Source organism: Ovis aries, chromosome 24 (assembly GCF_016772045.2).
Source record: "Ovis aries strain OAR_USU_Benz2616 breed Rambouillet chromosome 24, ARS-UI_Ramb_v3.0, whole genome shotgun sequence".
In the NCBI taxonomy this organism is placed as follows: Eukaryota; Metazoa; Chordata; class Mammalia; order Artiodactyla; family Bovidae; genus Ovis; species Ovis aries.
In genome coordinates, this window is record NC_056077.1 from 35,253,650 (window position 1) to 35,270,278 (window position 16,629).

General features: G+C 46.4%; 1 protein-coding gene across 5 annotated transcripts in view; it reads right to left on the reverse strand.

Annotated features, from left to right (window-relative positions):
* The window catches only part of CUX1 (cut like homeobox 1), a 350,788-nt gene that overhangs the window by 121,694 nt on the left and 212,465 nt on the right, over nucleotides 1-16,629 (reverse strand). For all 5 annotated transcript variants that reach the window (XM_012104509.4, XM_004020987.5, XM_012104502.5 and 2 more), the window contains exons 7-8: nucleotides 14,047-14,123; nucleotides 12,013-12,079 (exon numbers count right to left, since the gene is read on the reverse strand). In XM_012104509.4, coding sequence (XP_011959899.2) covers nucleotides 12,013-12,079; nucleotides 14,047-14,123 — 144 coding nt within the window. The remainder of the gene's footprint in view (nucleotides 1-12,012; nucleotides 12,080-14,046; nucleotides 14,124-16,629) is intronic.

Below are 16,629 nucleotides of genomic sequence, written 5' to 3' on the forward strand. Positions count from 1 at the left end.
ATCCCCCTTAAGCAAATACTGCAATAAAGTAAGTCATGTCAATTTTTAGGTTTCTCAGTGTACATAAAAGTTCTGTTTACACTAGAATGTAGTCCATTACGTGTGCAATAGCATTATATCTTAAAAAAAATGTACATACCTTAATTTAAAAATTTAATACTAAAAAATGCTAGTCATCACCTCAGCCTTCAGTGAGTCGTAATACTTTTTTGCAATGGCAACCTCAAAGATCGCTGATCTCAGATCACCATGACAAATTTAATAACAGTGAAAAAGTCTGAAATACTGTGAGAATCACCAGCTTGTGACACACAGACATGAAGGAAAAGCAAATACTTTTGGAAAATGGCACCAACGAGGTGTGCTTGCGTATATATGCACACACACAGAGACTCTCTTTCCCTGTCATACACGATGCAAATATTTTTGCCACTTTATCCACCAGTCACTCATCAATCGCCAGCAAGCTGTGAAATTTCCTTTGTGAGCTCTACCTTTGGCATCATGCTTTGAAACGTTTTTTTCCCACCCCCACATTATATAAATATCCATCTAAAATTTCTCCTAGTGTTTTTATGACTTTGTTTTTCATATGTAAATATTTAAAACGTCAAGGCTTGACTCTGCACAGGGCTCTGCCCCATCTCTCATCCTCTGAGTGTTAGCCAGCTATTCTGGCACCACTGATCGAAGGCTCCATTCCTTCCCTAACTCATTTAAGCTCAAGCCATTTTTATAGACAACTTCTAAAAATTTCCCCCCTTTAATCTGGAAACTTTCAAAAATACTAGAAAGCTATCAGAAGAAAAGGCCAATCAACCATATGCCTAAACACGGAATTACCTACTTCACATAACCGGTCCTTTTCCCCTTTTGACAACAAATCCTAAGTTTCTAAGTACCCGGGGGCTTTCCATGGAAAACGGAAGGATCTAATAATCTTTATGTTGCATAAATTCTATAGATTGATGTTTTGTTTTTTTTTTCAGGGTAGAAAGACCACACAAACGCATCAAAATGAAAATAGGCAAACTTAAAAAAAAAGATAAATGAAAAGCTAAAAATATATGCTTTCCTATGAAATTTCAAGATTACGCTCTGTTTCTGCACCAAGGCTCTGTGGATAACATTCCAAATGCCACATAATTTTAATATTTTCTCCCAACTTTACCTTTAGGGAAATCGGAGGGCACACGTGCGGTCACGTGGGGGTTAATCCTCACTGATGCTGAAGGCCCTGAGTCTCTGCTCTGTTCAGCAGAGCATGAAATCTCAAAGCTCAGGAGAGCAATGCGGCCAGGCTGCCAGAGCGATGCCATAAAGTTCTGCATTAAAAATTCATACTGCAGGCTTGCCTCAGAGCTCAGCTCTGGCTGAAAGGAGAGCTGGCGGGGGCGGAGGGGGGAATACGAGACACCCCACTGTCTTTCTGGCAATTGGAGACATTCCTCAACAAACAGCACCTCAGGAAGAGAATGAAAGGGCAAACAAGCCGTGAAGGAAATCAATGAGTTCAATTATCTGGCTCTCCCACCGTTTCCTATAGGAAACTTCTCATTCTGAAGGCTGGTTCCCCAAAGTTTCTCTTAACGATATCCCAGAACAGGAGCCCCAGACATCTATGCTTATGCCCAGATGCTTGGCACCTCTCTTAATTTGTTTTATATCAGCCCAGGGGCCCCCAAATTTTCCAGGCCACGTGGAAACAGGTCTCTGTTGAACTCTCGGAGTTGCCCCTGACGTGTGGCTGGAGGGAACCACACTGTTCTTGCTTTAGAAGGTGGGTTCCGCACACACGTGGCATGTGGATTTTGGAAGGCAGTTATTTTGCAGTTATTAACCTCCAGAGGTTAAAGGCACTAGCGGCCCCTCAATCATCTGAACTAAGAACTTTTTGCCACCAGTGTTAGCAGCACCCAAGGGGAACTAGTTAAGATTTTAAATTCAGAGTCTCTTAGGATGATGATACAACACGAAAACAGGGCACTTTACCCAACACCCGCAGCTGCAAATACAGACAGGGCTCTTGTGATGCAGATGGACTGGCCTGATTTTCACAAGTCAAACATGGAAGATGCTGGGGTTCCTTAGGGTTGGAAGAGATTGGACAGTGGGGGAAGTGAACCAACATTTGGCAAATGGGCCAGGCAGGGTGCCTGGCAGCCGTTTGCTGATGGCGTGCATGCAGATGCTGCACCAGGCCTCCCTTTACTCAGGAGGAAACTAAGACCAGAGTAAGGAAACTGAGCGCCTTGCCCAGGGTTTCTGTACTCACAGCACCAGGAATCAAACTCTGGAATGACCTTGAGACCTGGGCTCTTCCCCTGACCCTCATGCTGCCTTCCATGTCCTGGGGAGCCTCTTCCCTGAAGGCCACCCCGCAGACAGGCTGCACAGGGCCAGCTGGGGGAGGATGGGAGAGCCCAGCTTTGGGGAAGGAGCTGGGTGATCGATCAAGTTCAAGGAGCTGAGAAACGGGCAGACCCTTCAAGTCTGCCTGAGCTCTGGTCCAATCTTCCTGTTTTGCTACTGAGGACACTGCTGCTGCCCGGGGAGGGAGCTGTGCTGGCCACACTGGGGACAGAGCTGCAGCCTGACCCAGGATCTCCCAACTCTGGGCCCAGCACCTTCCACTGTGCACCAATCAGGGGGAGGCTGGGGCATCTGTAAGTGTCACCAGACAGTAGCCTGGTAACGGGGTCCTCAGAGAATTCTGGTCTGATGATGCCATGGGGAAGCCTCTGAAAGATGCCATAGCCACTGGCAGAACGTAAAGGCTCCAAAAGACAGAGCAAATGTAAAGCTTCCTAGTTACAACCTGCACAGCAATGAGGGCAACGTGACAAATCAGGCCCCCAAACAGGAGGGAACTCAATGGGTGACAGTCTCCTGGGAGGTCTACTGATGGGATGTCGTGCAGCGCGCATCACGTTTCTGAACAACAGGTAACAAGAAAGACATACTTACATGACAAGTAAAAAATAACAACCACCTAGAAATGAAAACCCTGTACCAGTCTGATACCATTCGTAAACAGTGAAAGAAAAAAAAAATAGAGTACCATATAGAAAAAAGATTGGAATAAAATATGCCAAAATGTTGAAACAGTTATCTGGGGACTTCCCTGGTGGTCCAGTGGTTAAGAATCGGCCTGCCAACGCAGGGGATGTGGGTTGGATCCCTGGATGGGGAACTAAGATCCCACAGGCATCAGAGGAATGAAGCCTAAGTGCCATAATTAGAGAGCCCTTGAGTTGCAACAAAGACCCAGTACAGTCAGAAATGAAGCAAAGAAACAAAAACCATAACAACAAAACCCAGTTATCCATGTGTTGTGGGATAATGAGTGATGACCTATTTTTAAAAATCTACTAGAACTTTCTAAATTTTGTACAATAAACATGTGTGACTTTCATGAATTTTAAGAATCATAAATGTTATATAAAAGGAATTAGCCTACATTGATTTGGGGCAACTCCAGGGAAGGATGGTTTCTCACTTTCTCCAGGCTTCCTGCCTCTCCCTTCAAAGGGCCCTTGCCTGGTCAGGGCCCTTCTTCCCTGCATATCAGAAGCTAAGGAGATCAGCAGTGTCATGATGACCTGCATGGCTGTGGGTCCCCTCTGCAGCCAAGGGACTCCTGGCTAGGAGGTGGGGTGGAGGTCAGAAATAAGCAGCTTTGGGAGGAGTTTCACTCAGGGCAGAAGTGTGAATGGTCCAGACCGGCCTCCACTATCATATCTCTGTGAGATACTGCAGAGGTTCAGGTGGCTCCTGCTTTCTTCCCAAACGCCAACAGCTTCCGTAGTTTGCTTTTCCTTCCAGAAAGCACATGGCCTTGCTGGTCGGGCTCTTAGCACTGCCGAGACTAGTCCCCAGGCCTCGTCCATAATCCACTGGTCGACACAGTGAGGGCGCCTACAGAGCGATTCATTCAACAAAAGCCCTCAGTGTCAGTGATGCCAACGGGCATGTGGGGTGCAGGGACTGAGGTGGGCCCCTCCTCAGGCAGGTCAGGCGGCGTTGGCCACCTCTGTGTGGTCCACAGGGACACACCCGTCCTCTTCCTCGAGCTCTGCAGGCAGGAAGGCGCCCGTTATGATGCCCGATTTGTGGCTCATCAAATGTGCTTTGATCTTCTACAAACGGATGTCTTCCCTAACAGCCCCTTACCTGTTTCCTTTAGCCTCCAACTGTGAATTCGCCAAGACTGTCCTTTACAGTGACTCAGGAAAACTTCAAGGATCTCTGAAAAACCCCCAGTTTTTTATAGAAGCATGCTGAACTCAGGTGATAGCTTATACATCCTTTTCTCTACAATACCCCTTGAAGAAGGCTGGATGAATATCATTACTACCTCTACACTCATAAGCATGTTTACACACACACACATGCCAGACAGCCCTATGTGCATGTGTGTGGCACATGCTTTTACGTACAGAGCGTGTGAGCTGTGTCTGTGTGCATATCACACCCGTAACTCCCCTTGCCCTCTTTACTCTGTAATTCTAGCACCTGACACATTGCCTGCGTTTCAACACAGTGTTTTAAGATTAGCTTACGGAGAAGGCACTGGCGGCCCACTCCAGTACTCTTGCCTGGGAAATCCCATGGATGGAGGAGCCTGGTAGGCTGCAGTCCATGGGGTAGCAAAGAGTCAGACACGACTGAGCGGCTTCACTTTCACTATTCACTTTCACGCACTGGAGAAGGAAATGGCAACCCACTCAGGTATTCTTGCCTGGAGAATCCCAGGGACGGGAGCCTGGTGGGCTGCCGTCTGTGGGGTCGCACAGAGTCAGACACAACTGACGTGACTTCGTAGTAGTAGTAGAAGGGAAGTAAAGAGCGCCAGTTCTCATTGATGCCATGTAATTTCTGGATCTGCCTAGAGTCCACGGAATAGGTGGAGAATGTTTAGCACTCAGAGGACTTTCTACCTGGATGTGAGAATCCAGGACTGGAAAAAACCTCAGATCAGGGTTGTACTGTTGTATAAGAAGAGAAGGCAAAACAGATACAGTCAGTGCAAAAGCCAAGGAAAGTCCTTTGGTACTCATGCAGGCATGGAGCTTTAGGTGTGAAGCAAAATGCTTGGATAGAGAGGAAAAATCACAGGAATTCTACAAAATGAACACATCCTTTTGCAGATAAGGTATAGGGGGAAAAAAATGCATCATTTGTTCCTGGCACGTCTGATTTCTCTCTAAGGTTTAAAGGACAACGGTTTCTTTATTCAAGTCCATCTCTTCGAAACCATCAAAGTAGCTGCTTCTCTATTTTTAGGGAAATTAATCTAACCAGGATAATTACAGCAACTCGTACTGGAAACTGATGACTCATCAAAAAGCCAGGAAATAGAAAATGTTACATTCTTCTTAAAGGTACAGCAGGGAGACTGTTTCTGGACACTGAGGTGCTCTTTTCAAATTCAGTTGGGGGAAGCAAAGTCTGTCTAATGGGAGTATGCTGGCTACTCGGCTCTACCTGGCCTAGTTTCCTGAGTCTTGCATGTGGAACTGTAAAAAAAATTAATAAATAAAAGGGAAATCAGTCTGTGAGGGTAAATACATCCGGGCTCATGGAGAGGGAGAGAAGACGGAAAACCCTTCAAGAAGACCCACCACCCAGCAAGCGGCAGGTGGGTAACACTGCTCTCTGAAGGCAGCACAGGAAGAGGTCATGGTGGGAAAGTGCAAAGGGCACTGGATTTTGAGTCCAAAGGTCTGGATGTGGGGCCTGATTCCATGTTCCCAGGGCAGTTTCCCTGTCTATAAACTGAGAGCGACAGACACGTCCTCCATGACTGTTGGAGCAAGAGGGCCTCATGACTTAGTCCCGAGTGGTCCGGATGTGTGGACGCGCTCGACCCCTCGCCTTTCACTGCACACTGGCTGCATTTATCAACTGCGCGATCATGTCTTCAACCCTGGGCATCCTCATGTTTTCAAACATTTCAGGTCCCCCCCGTGCCCACTGCTGGGACACAGGAATCCCCTCCCTCCACAATGTGGGGTGTGGAGTACAGGCTCCCCTAAGCAATTTCAATTAAGCCCTAAGTCAAGCTCAGCTGGGCAAGTTTTCTGCTTTCTCAGAGCATATTGCACTTTGTGATTATACACCGGTCGTACACGCACGATAAAGAGAAAACACTCTAAAATGATCCCAAGTGAAGTTCTTCATAGACGTCTCTTTCATAATGAACTGTTTAAGCATGCATGCATACAGTGTGGTTCTTTCTAAAAAGCATATAGGCAAGAAATACAACATGAGTAGCCTTAAGAAATATGAATTTTACCGGCAGGAAAGGTTGGGAGGTGCAAATTCTCCTCAGACTAACAGTAGCCATAGAAAAAAAAAGGCAGTATTTCAGTGCGATTCAATATTTCCTTTCATCGGAGGCTCAGAGCCTCCGCCCACAAGTCAGGAGGAATTTAACAAGCTGACTGTGTGTATTAACAACTGAAGTTCCTTCTGCAACCAGGACTCTGGGGGACAGAGCAAAGAGGTGGCCGTGGACTTGAGTGAAAATGGGACTTCCTGCAGACTTGCCCAGAATGTTGGTATCTCGGCTGGAGGGTAAAATTCCTCCCGCCACAGGCAGTGGCCACCTAAGCCCCACCACAAGCGAACAGCTGCACAGGACAGGCGTGGAGTCGGGGCGGGGGAGCTGTCCAGACCTCTCTCCTGGGGCCTGAGAAGCTGTCTCCCCTCCTCCAAGGCCATCCCAGGGAGCCACTGAAATCTTACTCAACCTGCTCGACATTGCTAGAATTTCCACGTTAATGTCAGCTGGGGTGCTAAGTCTCTATTTGCTAAGAGAAGGCAGAAGATCTGTACATAGCCTGACCAGCTGAGGAGGAGGTACTTTTTTCACTTAAAAAAAAAAAAAAAGGCAGAGAAATAATTCATTTATTTAACCCAGAAACGCTTATAATCTGAAACCCTGCAATCCTCTTACACAACAACTGTTTTGGCAAGCCCCCTGATGTTCCAACAAATATTAAACTGTGCTTGCCATTTGTCTAAGGAATCTTGCATTAATAAACATGAAGAAGAACACTTTTACCTCCCACTCTCAATGACAGGACAAAACAAAGACCAGCTGTATTCATCAATGAAGCCTTGTTCTGCACATAAAGGCTAATTACATTTCGCTTCAAGCCTACACATGGAAAACTTTCCTGCTGCTGTCCCCGACGCAGCCAGCGGGCTGGGCCAGCTGACGCAGGCTGACGGCTGCACCCAGTCAGCAGGGGCTCCCAACAGCCTCGCTGCCTCTGACCTGTGGGCTTTGGTCCCCAGTGGGGGCGGTGAGGGATGGTCATCCCAGTGACATCCTCCCAGGGAGGGAGAGGCAACATGTACTCTTCAAACCTTCTGGGGACATGATGCCATTCAGGCCAGTCTTTCCCAAGACCCGTAATTTCAGAAACACACACACACACCAAGCTCAGGGCGAGCTTGTCGGGAACAGCCTCTATTTGCTGACAACAGAAGAGCTGACAGCTGTCACCGTGCTGGGGGCTGTGGGCATAACTCCTCATTACCCTTCACTGCCACCCAGAGTTCTGACTGCTATTCTGCCCATTTTACAGGTGAGGAAAGAGAGGCACAGAAATCAAGCAGCTTATCCAAGAACACATGGGGCAGGGACAGTGGACCCGCCACCCCTCCCCGCCATGACCCACTCAAAGCCATGTTCCATGATGCCTTTGCCACCCACTTCCTGTTCTGCATTTTCTGTCAACACTTTAAAATAAATTGTTTTGGCCTTGCTGCTCAGCATATAGGATCTCAGTTCCCTGACCAGGTTGATCAAACCTGTGCCCCCTCAAGTGGAACTGTGGAGTCTTAATCACTGGACTGCCAGGGAAGTTTATAAAGAAACCTTTTAAGAATCTCTCCTTTGAGAAGGGAGAAAATATATTGTTTTGAAATGTTTTGAGACCACTTGTGAGGAGCTTGGGCCCTGGTGGGCTTCTACTGGTAAGTGTTAGACCAGAAGGAAAGTTGTCTAGTCAAACACAGGACAAATAAGTCGGGCCGGAAGCAGACAGTGGAATGGCAGACCTTTCCCAGAAAATGAAAAGGGAGGGAAATGGGAGGTGCAGCGTGGCGGGGGGGCGGCTCCGTGTGGGAGCTCTAAGACCGAAGCGATTGTTTCTGAAGTTAAAAGAAAGTAGCAATTATTATCTCAGGCCAGTCTCTACATTTTTTATGGATTATTTCCTCTGGGAATCATCTACAGTAAGGGTTGGGCCCTCAGCTGCCCTGTGTTACACGTTTGCTTCTATTAATATTTAGAATTGCTGACCCCCATCTGGGACTTCCCTGTTGATTAACCGGTAAAGAACCTGCCTGCAATGTGGGAGACTTGGGTTTGATTCCTGGGTTGGGAAGATCCCGTGGAGAAGGGAATGGCTACCCACTCCAGTGTTCTTGCCTGGAGAATTCCATGGACAGAGGCTACCGTCCATGGGGTCACAAAAAGTTGGACAGGGCTGACCCCCTTCTGAGTCTCTGTCCAGCCCCGGCGCCCACCATGCCCACCTGCCTAGCAGATCAGCTTGTCGGAGCTCCGGGCTTGTCTTCCAGGTGACTAGCCTCGATGCCTGGTGTTTTCACAGATGGAGCGCCTTTGCCTCTAGCAACCCAACTCCAGTGCATCTTTGTGCCTCAAATCACAGGTCACCGTCTGCAGGAAGGCCTCCTTGACAGCCTCTCCTTTGGCTCCAGCTGGGTGGGGCCTGTGCCAGAGACTCACTATCCCCGTTACCAGCTCCCTCTCCCCGTGGTCTTCCCCTGGCGGTGGGGAGTCCTAGCCAGGGCCCAGAGGAGGGTAAGGTCAGGGGTTGCTGGTACTGCCCTGGAGCCCTGTCCCCTACCGATACAGGCGGAGTGAGGCCCAGCCAGGTCTTGCTCAGGATACCAGCATCCAGCTGGTTCTCCCTGTCCCTGTGGCACCATGTTAAACTCCCTCCTGACCATCCTAGCTGGAGGGGGCTATCTGTCTGCTGTGGACACCCCGACACTGCAGACGCTATGCTAATGTCCCCCCAACGGCAGGGATTGTGCTGGATCACAATGGCTGTTCTCCCTGAGCCTCCCTGAAGGCCTCCAGGAATGTCAGTGGAGCTGACGGTGGATCTGGGTTGCGCCCATCTGGCTCACTCTCTCTGTGCCCAGGTACATGCTGCACCTCTTGCCTCCCCACGTATCTGAGGAGACGAGGGTTTCCTGCTACGATCACAGGTGGGGACGCACCCCAAGAGCACCTGTGGCCCCTTCAGCAGGTGGTAACTACAGCTGCAGTTTGGAGGCAAAGCATTTTACGTGACAGAATAACAGACTCCATGGTTTTTGATTCTATCCTCCATTTACTCTAGTTCAATGAAAAAGCAGAAGTCATGTGTGGATTTTCACTTATGTGTATTTTTTTTGGGGAAAAAAAAATGCTTTCTGGCCTTAAGATACACTGATATGATGAGAAGTAGTCTAGAGATGATTCTCCCTGAGCCTCCATCAACTACTGCCATTTATCAGAGGTCAGCGGGCTCTGATAAGTTCCAGGAGAGTTCTGGGGTCAGGAGGACTGGTCTCTGGTGCTCTCCTGGGTGGCCTTGCTGATTCAGGTGACCTGAGATTTAACAATCTTACCGTCAAATGATGCAGCTGGCTACTAAGGAATGGATTCATGCTGGGTTTCCTGCATCTACAAACAGTAACTTAAGGCAACACTGAGGACTGAAAATCATCCTGTCATCTCAGGAGGCATCTCTGATCCTTCCCAGGGAGCAGACCACCTGGGAGACTGGAATCATCCTTGAGCGTCGCACACTGGCTCCAAGCACAGAAAGGAAAGCCTAGGGATGAGGAGAAGCAGCCCCTTCCTCCCTCCTCCTGTCCCCAGGCCATCCTGGTCACCACCTTCCTTATAGTCTACTTATGACCCAACTAGCCAGTTGCCACTTGCTAAACAGATTTCACAATCATGACCCACAGTTTGGAAACCATGGGCTTAGATGGGCTTACTGGTTGGCTGTACAAAAGCTGCTGCTGCTTTTTCTCTTTTTTTTTTAATAGCCTACAGTACCTAGCATTCTCAGGGGGTCTTCCATCCAAGTACTAACCAGGCCCAGACCCTGCTTAGTTTCTAAGATTAGACAAGATAGGGTGCGTTCAGGGTGGAGACAAGAAAGTTTTTTAAGTGCATAATAAAGCAAACTCTGTTGACTGTTGATACACAAGATGTATCTATGCCTTTTAGAAAGAGGCGTGGTTCAACAAACATAAATCAACAAAAACTAAGGAAACAATCCAACCTATCAGCCCCCAAAGTCCCTATGAAGTTTGTCAGCGAGACGATGTGGATAAGAGTGAATGAATCAAGGAATAAGCATAGAATCTTCAGATTAAACTTTTAGAAAAGAAATGCTATAAACTAAGGTCAGAATTATGTATCAGGTTAAAGTACTATAATTTAAAAAAAAAATCAAATTTACTGAGAAAAACAACCTATGTAGTAGAATAAAGTCTAAGCAGAAATAGTAGAAAAACAAAGATGGCTGGCAGAAAAGGAAACCCAGACACGGACACCTAGGAGGGCCAAGGGGACAGCAGCTGGTGTGGTGCCTCGGAGGATACGTTTGCGGGGGTGAGGAGCTCTCAGGCTGTGGGCTCAGTGGGGAGGGCATGCCTGCGGCTCATCAACAGTGATGCCCGGGATCAGAAGGGTTAATACCAGAACTGCCAGTTTTCAAAGTGTAATTTTAAGGGTCACTGGACCTTAGAACCAGTCCTTTCTGTACCATCTGAAGTCACGTTCAGCACACTAGGAGAAGAGGGGACAGTGATCTGGAGGGTTCCACCAGGATTAGACGTGTCAGCACATTGGCCAGAATCACCAAGACTGACTGGGACGTTTTAGTATCTGTGAGGAAGTTCTCTGCTCGTGATCGAAATTGGTTCTGACCACCTGGCCCAGGTACCTGGGCTCTCGAGGTCTTGAGCTACTGAACAATCCAGGACAAAGGTCAATCCCCGCCCCCCCACCGCCCCCCCCTCCGCCCATGTGCCCTGAGAGCAGTTGGCCCAGCAGCGACCTCCGAGGTCAAGGGTGAAGGTGATCGGACTGAGGGGTGCTGAGTACCAGGGCCCCACGCGGAGCAGGAGCAGGAGCAGGGGAGGAGGGTGGAGCTATTCAGAGCCATCCTGCCAAAACCCACCAGCGCCCACTGAGGCCTGGTGTGAGCACAGCAGGAGCTGAGTCTTACTGGAGATGCAGCTGTTGGGAATGGGTTGGGGGCGGATAGGGAGTGGTGGATGGGTGTCTGGGGGAGATGGGAGGAGCCTCCCGGGACAGGAAAAAGCAGTTTAGACGGTAGCCTGGCGTTTTCAGGGAACAATCTGTTACTTCTTTATCTTTCTTGATTTATGTCAATGTTATTCCTTGCTTGCTGGCTGGCAACAGGGTACCTGCAGCAGATCACTGATTCCTTCCCGACAAGACCTTTATCTGATATACCTGCCCAAAGATGCATACACCCCTACTTTGCCTAAGTGTCTGCACATGGACACCTAGCACCATAAGGTGGGGTTTAAAAAGATACATCTGTGTGGGCACGGGTAAAAGGTGATGCTATTGCCACAGACCAAGCTCCACAAAACATCCCAAGTATCATACCTCCTCTGTGCTGATGCTTTCCCAAAATTTCTTAGAAAAAGGCACAGTGGTGACCGGGCTTCACAATAATTAAGAAAAAAAGTGTCAGTTGGAAGGGCTGTTCTGAGAGCACCAGACACAGCTTATTGTCACATCTTAGGTTTTAAACTTATGCAAGGGAACCATGGGAATGACACTCTGTTCTTTACAGCAGCTCAGAGGCCAAGTATCTTCTAAACCCTGTACCACTTTGCAAAGTCAGTCAACAGGAGGGCGAAGCAGGGAGACCTTTCATGGATTAGCAGTACTGGGAGCTACCTGACAGAGGGAGATGGGCAGAGACTTACTTGGCAGTAATTTCTTCATCATATTTGGTTTTCAGGTCAAATAATTCTGTTCGAGTTTTTTCCAGGGCTGAAAGGCAGAGGACATAAAATCATGATATAAGATACTAATTGTTCCTATTAAATCAGAAAGAAAAAAAATCACATTCTCATTCCAAAGGAGGCAAAGATTACAAAAGTATCACAGAATGGAAAAGAAAAATCCCCTGCCACTGCTGCTTCAGCTCATCCCATGAGCCTCTAATTACATAAATTTCGTGCTTTTAAATAAATTTCATTATTAAAAATATTTCCATATATAATTGCATATATGTTTAAGTGTATATACATATATATATATTTTTACCCACTCCCATAAATTAAAAATATATACACATATATATACACACCTCCCCCCCATAAAAACCAACAGTAAAGAATCTGCCTGCAATGCAGGAGACCAGAGTTTGATCCCTGGGTCGGGAAGATCCCCTGGAGAAGGGAATGGCAATTCACTTCAGTATTCTTTCCTAGAGAATTTCATGGACAGAGGAGCCTGGTGGGAAACAGTCCATGGGGTCGCAAAGAGTAGGACACGACTGAGTGACTAACACACACGCACCCATAAATAGGATGATACAAACATCTTCTGAGATTTACACTTTGCCCTGAGCAGCTGCTGCTGCTGCTAAGTCGCTTCAGTCGTGTCCAACTCTGTGCGACCCCATAGACGGCAGCCCACAAGGCTCCTCTGTCCCAAGGCTCCTCTTGTCTCCAGGCAAGAACACTGGAGTGGGTTGCCACTTCCTCCTCCAATGCATGAAAGTGAAAAGTGAAAGTGAAGTCACTCAGTCATGTCTGACTCTTAGCGACTCCATGGACTGCAGCCTACCAGGCTCCTCCGTCCATGGGATTTTCCAGGCAAGAGTACTGGAGTGCGGTGCCATTGCCTTCTCCGTGCCCTGAGCAGAAGCATAGAAATCTCTCTATGCTGGGACATGAGAATGACAGTAACAATTTAGCTCCTGCACAGGGCTTGCCACATGCCCGGGGCATCAGGATACCTTGAAGGGAAGGTGCTGGGTGAGTGGCTGGGACGTTCCAACTTCAGATAAATACCACCCAGCTGGCCTCCCAAGAGGCAATTACATTCCCATCAATACTGAGAGTGTGATTCTTTTCCTATACTCTCACCAACATTGGATATTATCAATTAAAAAAAACTTTTTTTTGACAATCTGACAGGCAAAACAATCTTTCACTGATTTAATTAGCATTTCCCTGCCTATTCAAAATTAGCATTTTTTTCATATGTGTATTGGCTGTGTGTTTATTCTGTAAACTCCTTGTTTCCATCCTTAGCTCCTTGTTCTCCTGGACTGTTCATCTATTCTTATTGATTTTCGGGTGATCTTTATATTTTGGGGATCTTACGTGTCTGAATTTGTTGTGATTATTTTCTCCCACTCTGTCATTTTTTTTTAAAACCTGGATTATGATCTCTTCTGTTATTTTTCCACATTTAAATTAAATATATAGTCCCGTTTCTCTTTCAGAACAAAAAGAAAAAAAGGCAAAAAGAAGTTTAAAGAGAAACCTGAGCATAGATTTTTGGGTACTTTTGCAGTTTTAAAGGTCTGCTATTACTGTTCTCCTTAACTTCACAGGGTAGAAATAAATGTTTTTTTCCTCCATTATTGTTCCAAATGACAAGTTAGCCCTTGGCAGTTTGGTGATTTAGACGTGTTTGTTGGAAAAAGAGCAGGAAGAAAGGATGGTTCCTGGCAGTGATGTACATGGAGTTTGCAGCCTCCCACCTTGCCTCGAAGGACTCAGAGTGGGTGACTCACGCAGTCGAGGTGGGAAGGGGCCGGGGTCGGGGAGGCGGGTGGTGTCTGAGGCACACTGGGGTGTGGGCTGGCTCCCTCCCTCCTCCAGGCTCACCACAGGGGCGGGGAGACAGGTGTCAGGGGGACCTGCAGGGACTGGGAGGTGGAGTAAACCTGTTCTGGGTCAGTCTGGCTGGCAGTGGCCTGATGGGCAGGCAGAATAGCACACCTGTTTGCAGAGTCTGGACTTTATGTTCGGCTTCTTCTAGCTTTGAGGTGGTGGACATCTGGGTCTCCTGCAGCTTTCTGAAAAGGAAGAGGAGGAAGCCAGATTGGTCATCTTATTGAGCAGCTCAAATGTCTTGTGGGTTCTGGAACTACGGCCATGAGCTGCCTTTAAACGGCTGGTGGCAGGCGTGTGGCTGGGTACCACTAGTAACGCCACGAGCCCTGATGCCCTGACCTTTAACCCCCTGACTCTTACCCACACATCACCCCCCAGGGGAGGTGTACTTCCTGCAGGACCTGATGCAAGGCAATTGATGTAGAAGGTTATCCTAAATGCAGCTTATTCTTGAAATGCCAGTTATTTTAAAAAAAGAAAAGAAAAAGCATCATCACGCACTCATTGTTTCCTGAAGTTAGCCCGACAAGAATGATGCATTTACATTTTGCTGACACAATGAAGGAATCTGCTGGAATAAAGGATGTACTGAAGAGATGTGACAGCTGCTCCGTTCCTGTTAGAATGGAATGCGAATGCAACGCTAATACCTAATGGGGACATTCTGAATGTCTGCAGCCACATTCCATGTATTTATATTTCCCAGGATCTCCAGATGAATTCCCTGGTCAATAAATAGCATTCCTTCCTCCTCATCGGCAGAAAAATCTCTAAAAATAAGTCTATTATTTTTACATCGTTTGAATGTAACACATGCTCTCATGAAGAAGAAACCTGGGAATACGGAAAAGTAGAAATGGCACAGTTAAAAAAAGACACCCAAATTTCCATCATCTGTGGAAAAGCACTGCTTGCATTTGCACCTATTTCAATTATAAAACTAATAAATGCTCTGTGTTGAAAAAAAAAAACCCCACAAATATTATAAGAGATGGAAGGTAAAATGTCCTTTCTCTATCTTGGCTCTATTTGCACTCCTCAAATAGAGTTCTTTTGTAGCTCTTTAGAATTTTTAGAAATACAATGTAATATGTGATATACTGTAGCATAATATAAACTCAGATGTGATATATTACAATGTATATAAACAGAAAACCCTTTCTTTTCACACAAAAGGGATCAGGGCACACATGCTATTCTGTAGCTAGCTTTTTCACGTTATCTCAGTACTGTGGAAATAGTCTACCCTAGCACATACAGCTCTTTCCCATTCTTATTAAATAACTGACTCCACCCAGCTTCTCTGGGCATTTAGATGACTTATCAAATTTCTTTCTACTAAACAATTCTATAGTGATCATCATAGGTATTGTTGCATAATTCTGATAGTGAATTTGTTGAATAAAATTCAAACAGAGGAACTGCAATGATAAAGGGTGTGTGCAATTGTTTTTGTTGTTTTGATAGATAATCAGAAACTTTCCAACAAAATGAACCTCACCAATTTAAACTCTTGCCAACAACATTTGAGTGTTCTGCTGTGCCAACACTGGGTAAAATTAAACTTAATTTTGCTGTGGAATAAAGCTGAAAATTTCTTTTCGTATGAACTGTCTGTTCCTCTCCTCTGCCCATTTTTTGTAGTGCGGACTTTTTCTTATCAACTTGTAAGAGCTCTTTGTTTGTAAGGAAAATTAGCCCTTTCTTTTATGTGGTGCAAATATTTCTTCCTAGTTTTTTGATGGTATAAAAATGTTATTCATCTTTATTTGTTTTTAAACGTCTGTATGAAATTTTAGGCAGTCATATTTATACAAATTTTCTTTTATGCTTAGAAAGATTTCTCCATTCCAAAATCATTAAAAACAAAGTAAATGCCCATGTTTTCTTCCCGTATGTATATGATTTAATTACTGACATTTAAACTCTAATCCATTTCAATTTTTTGGTAAAGAATGAGATAAAGATCTAGCATTATCCCCCACCCCCAGTGGTCAACTATTTGTATCTTTCAATATAATCAATCTTTTAACCTAATTTGAAAAATCAACTTAATGATGTTAAATTTCTATAGGAATTTACTGTAACACTTCTATAAAGCATGACTTTGCTCTGTGCAGATGTAACCACATTGTCTATAATTCTGTACTATGCATTTTTCACTTCTTATTATGCCAGGTTCATTTCTGGGGTTACTGCAAATTCAACAAAACTATCTCTCATGTATCCATTTCTTGTTGGCAGGGCATTTCAATGACTTGCATTGTCCCCTGTCCCCCAATTTTCAGTAATATGGTGAGAAATCTCTTTGGGCATGAAGTACTTTCCGAGGAGACATATTTAGCAGCAGTTCCACCTCTGCTGGGTCAAAAGTCCACTCGTCCTTCTGAGCCCTGACTTTGTGGGGCTCTCCCAGCAGTATGGGTGCGGCGTTCCTTGCAGAGCTGGGCTTGACCTGAGACACTGGCTTTGGTCCTGCAGCAAGGACCTTAGGAGGCCAGGGTGCAGCGGTGGGTTTGGCTCCGGCCCCACCTCTGGGTGCCTGGGTGGGAGAGTAGGGGCAGGTCCCTAGCCTAAGGCCTGGTCTCTCCACCTGAAAAATGAGACCGTCAGCTTGGCAGCTCTATCCTGGACACTAGGTGAGATGATGCCCCGAGAGGGCCTGGCAGTGAGTGTAGCAGGGATTCT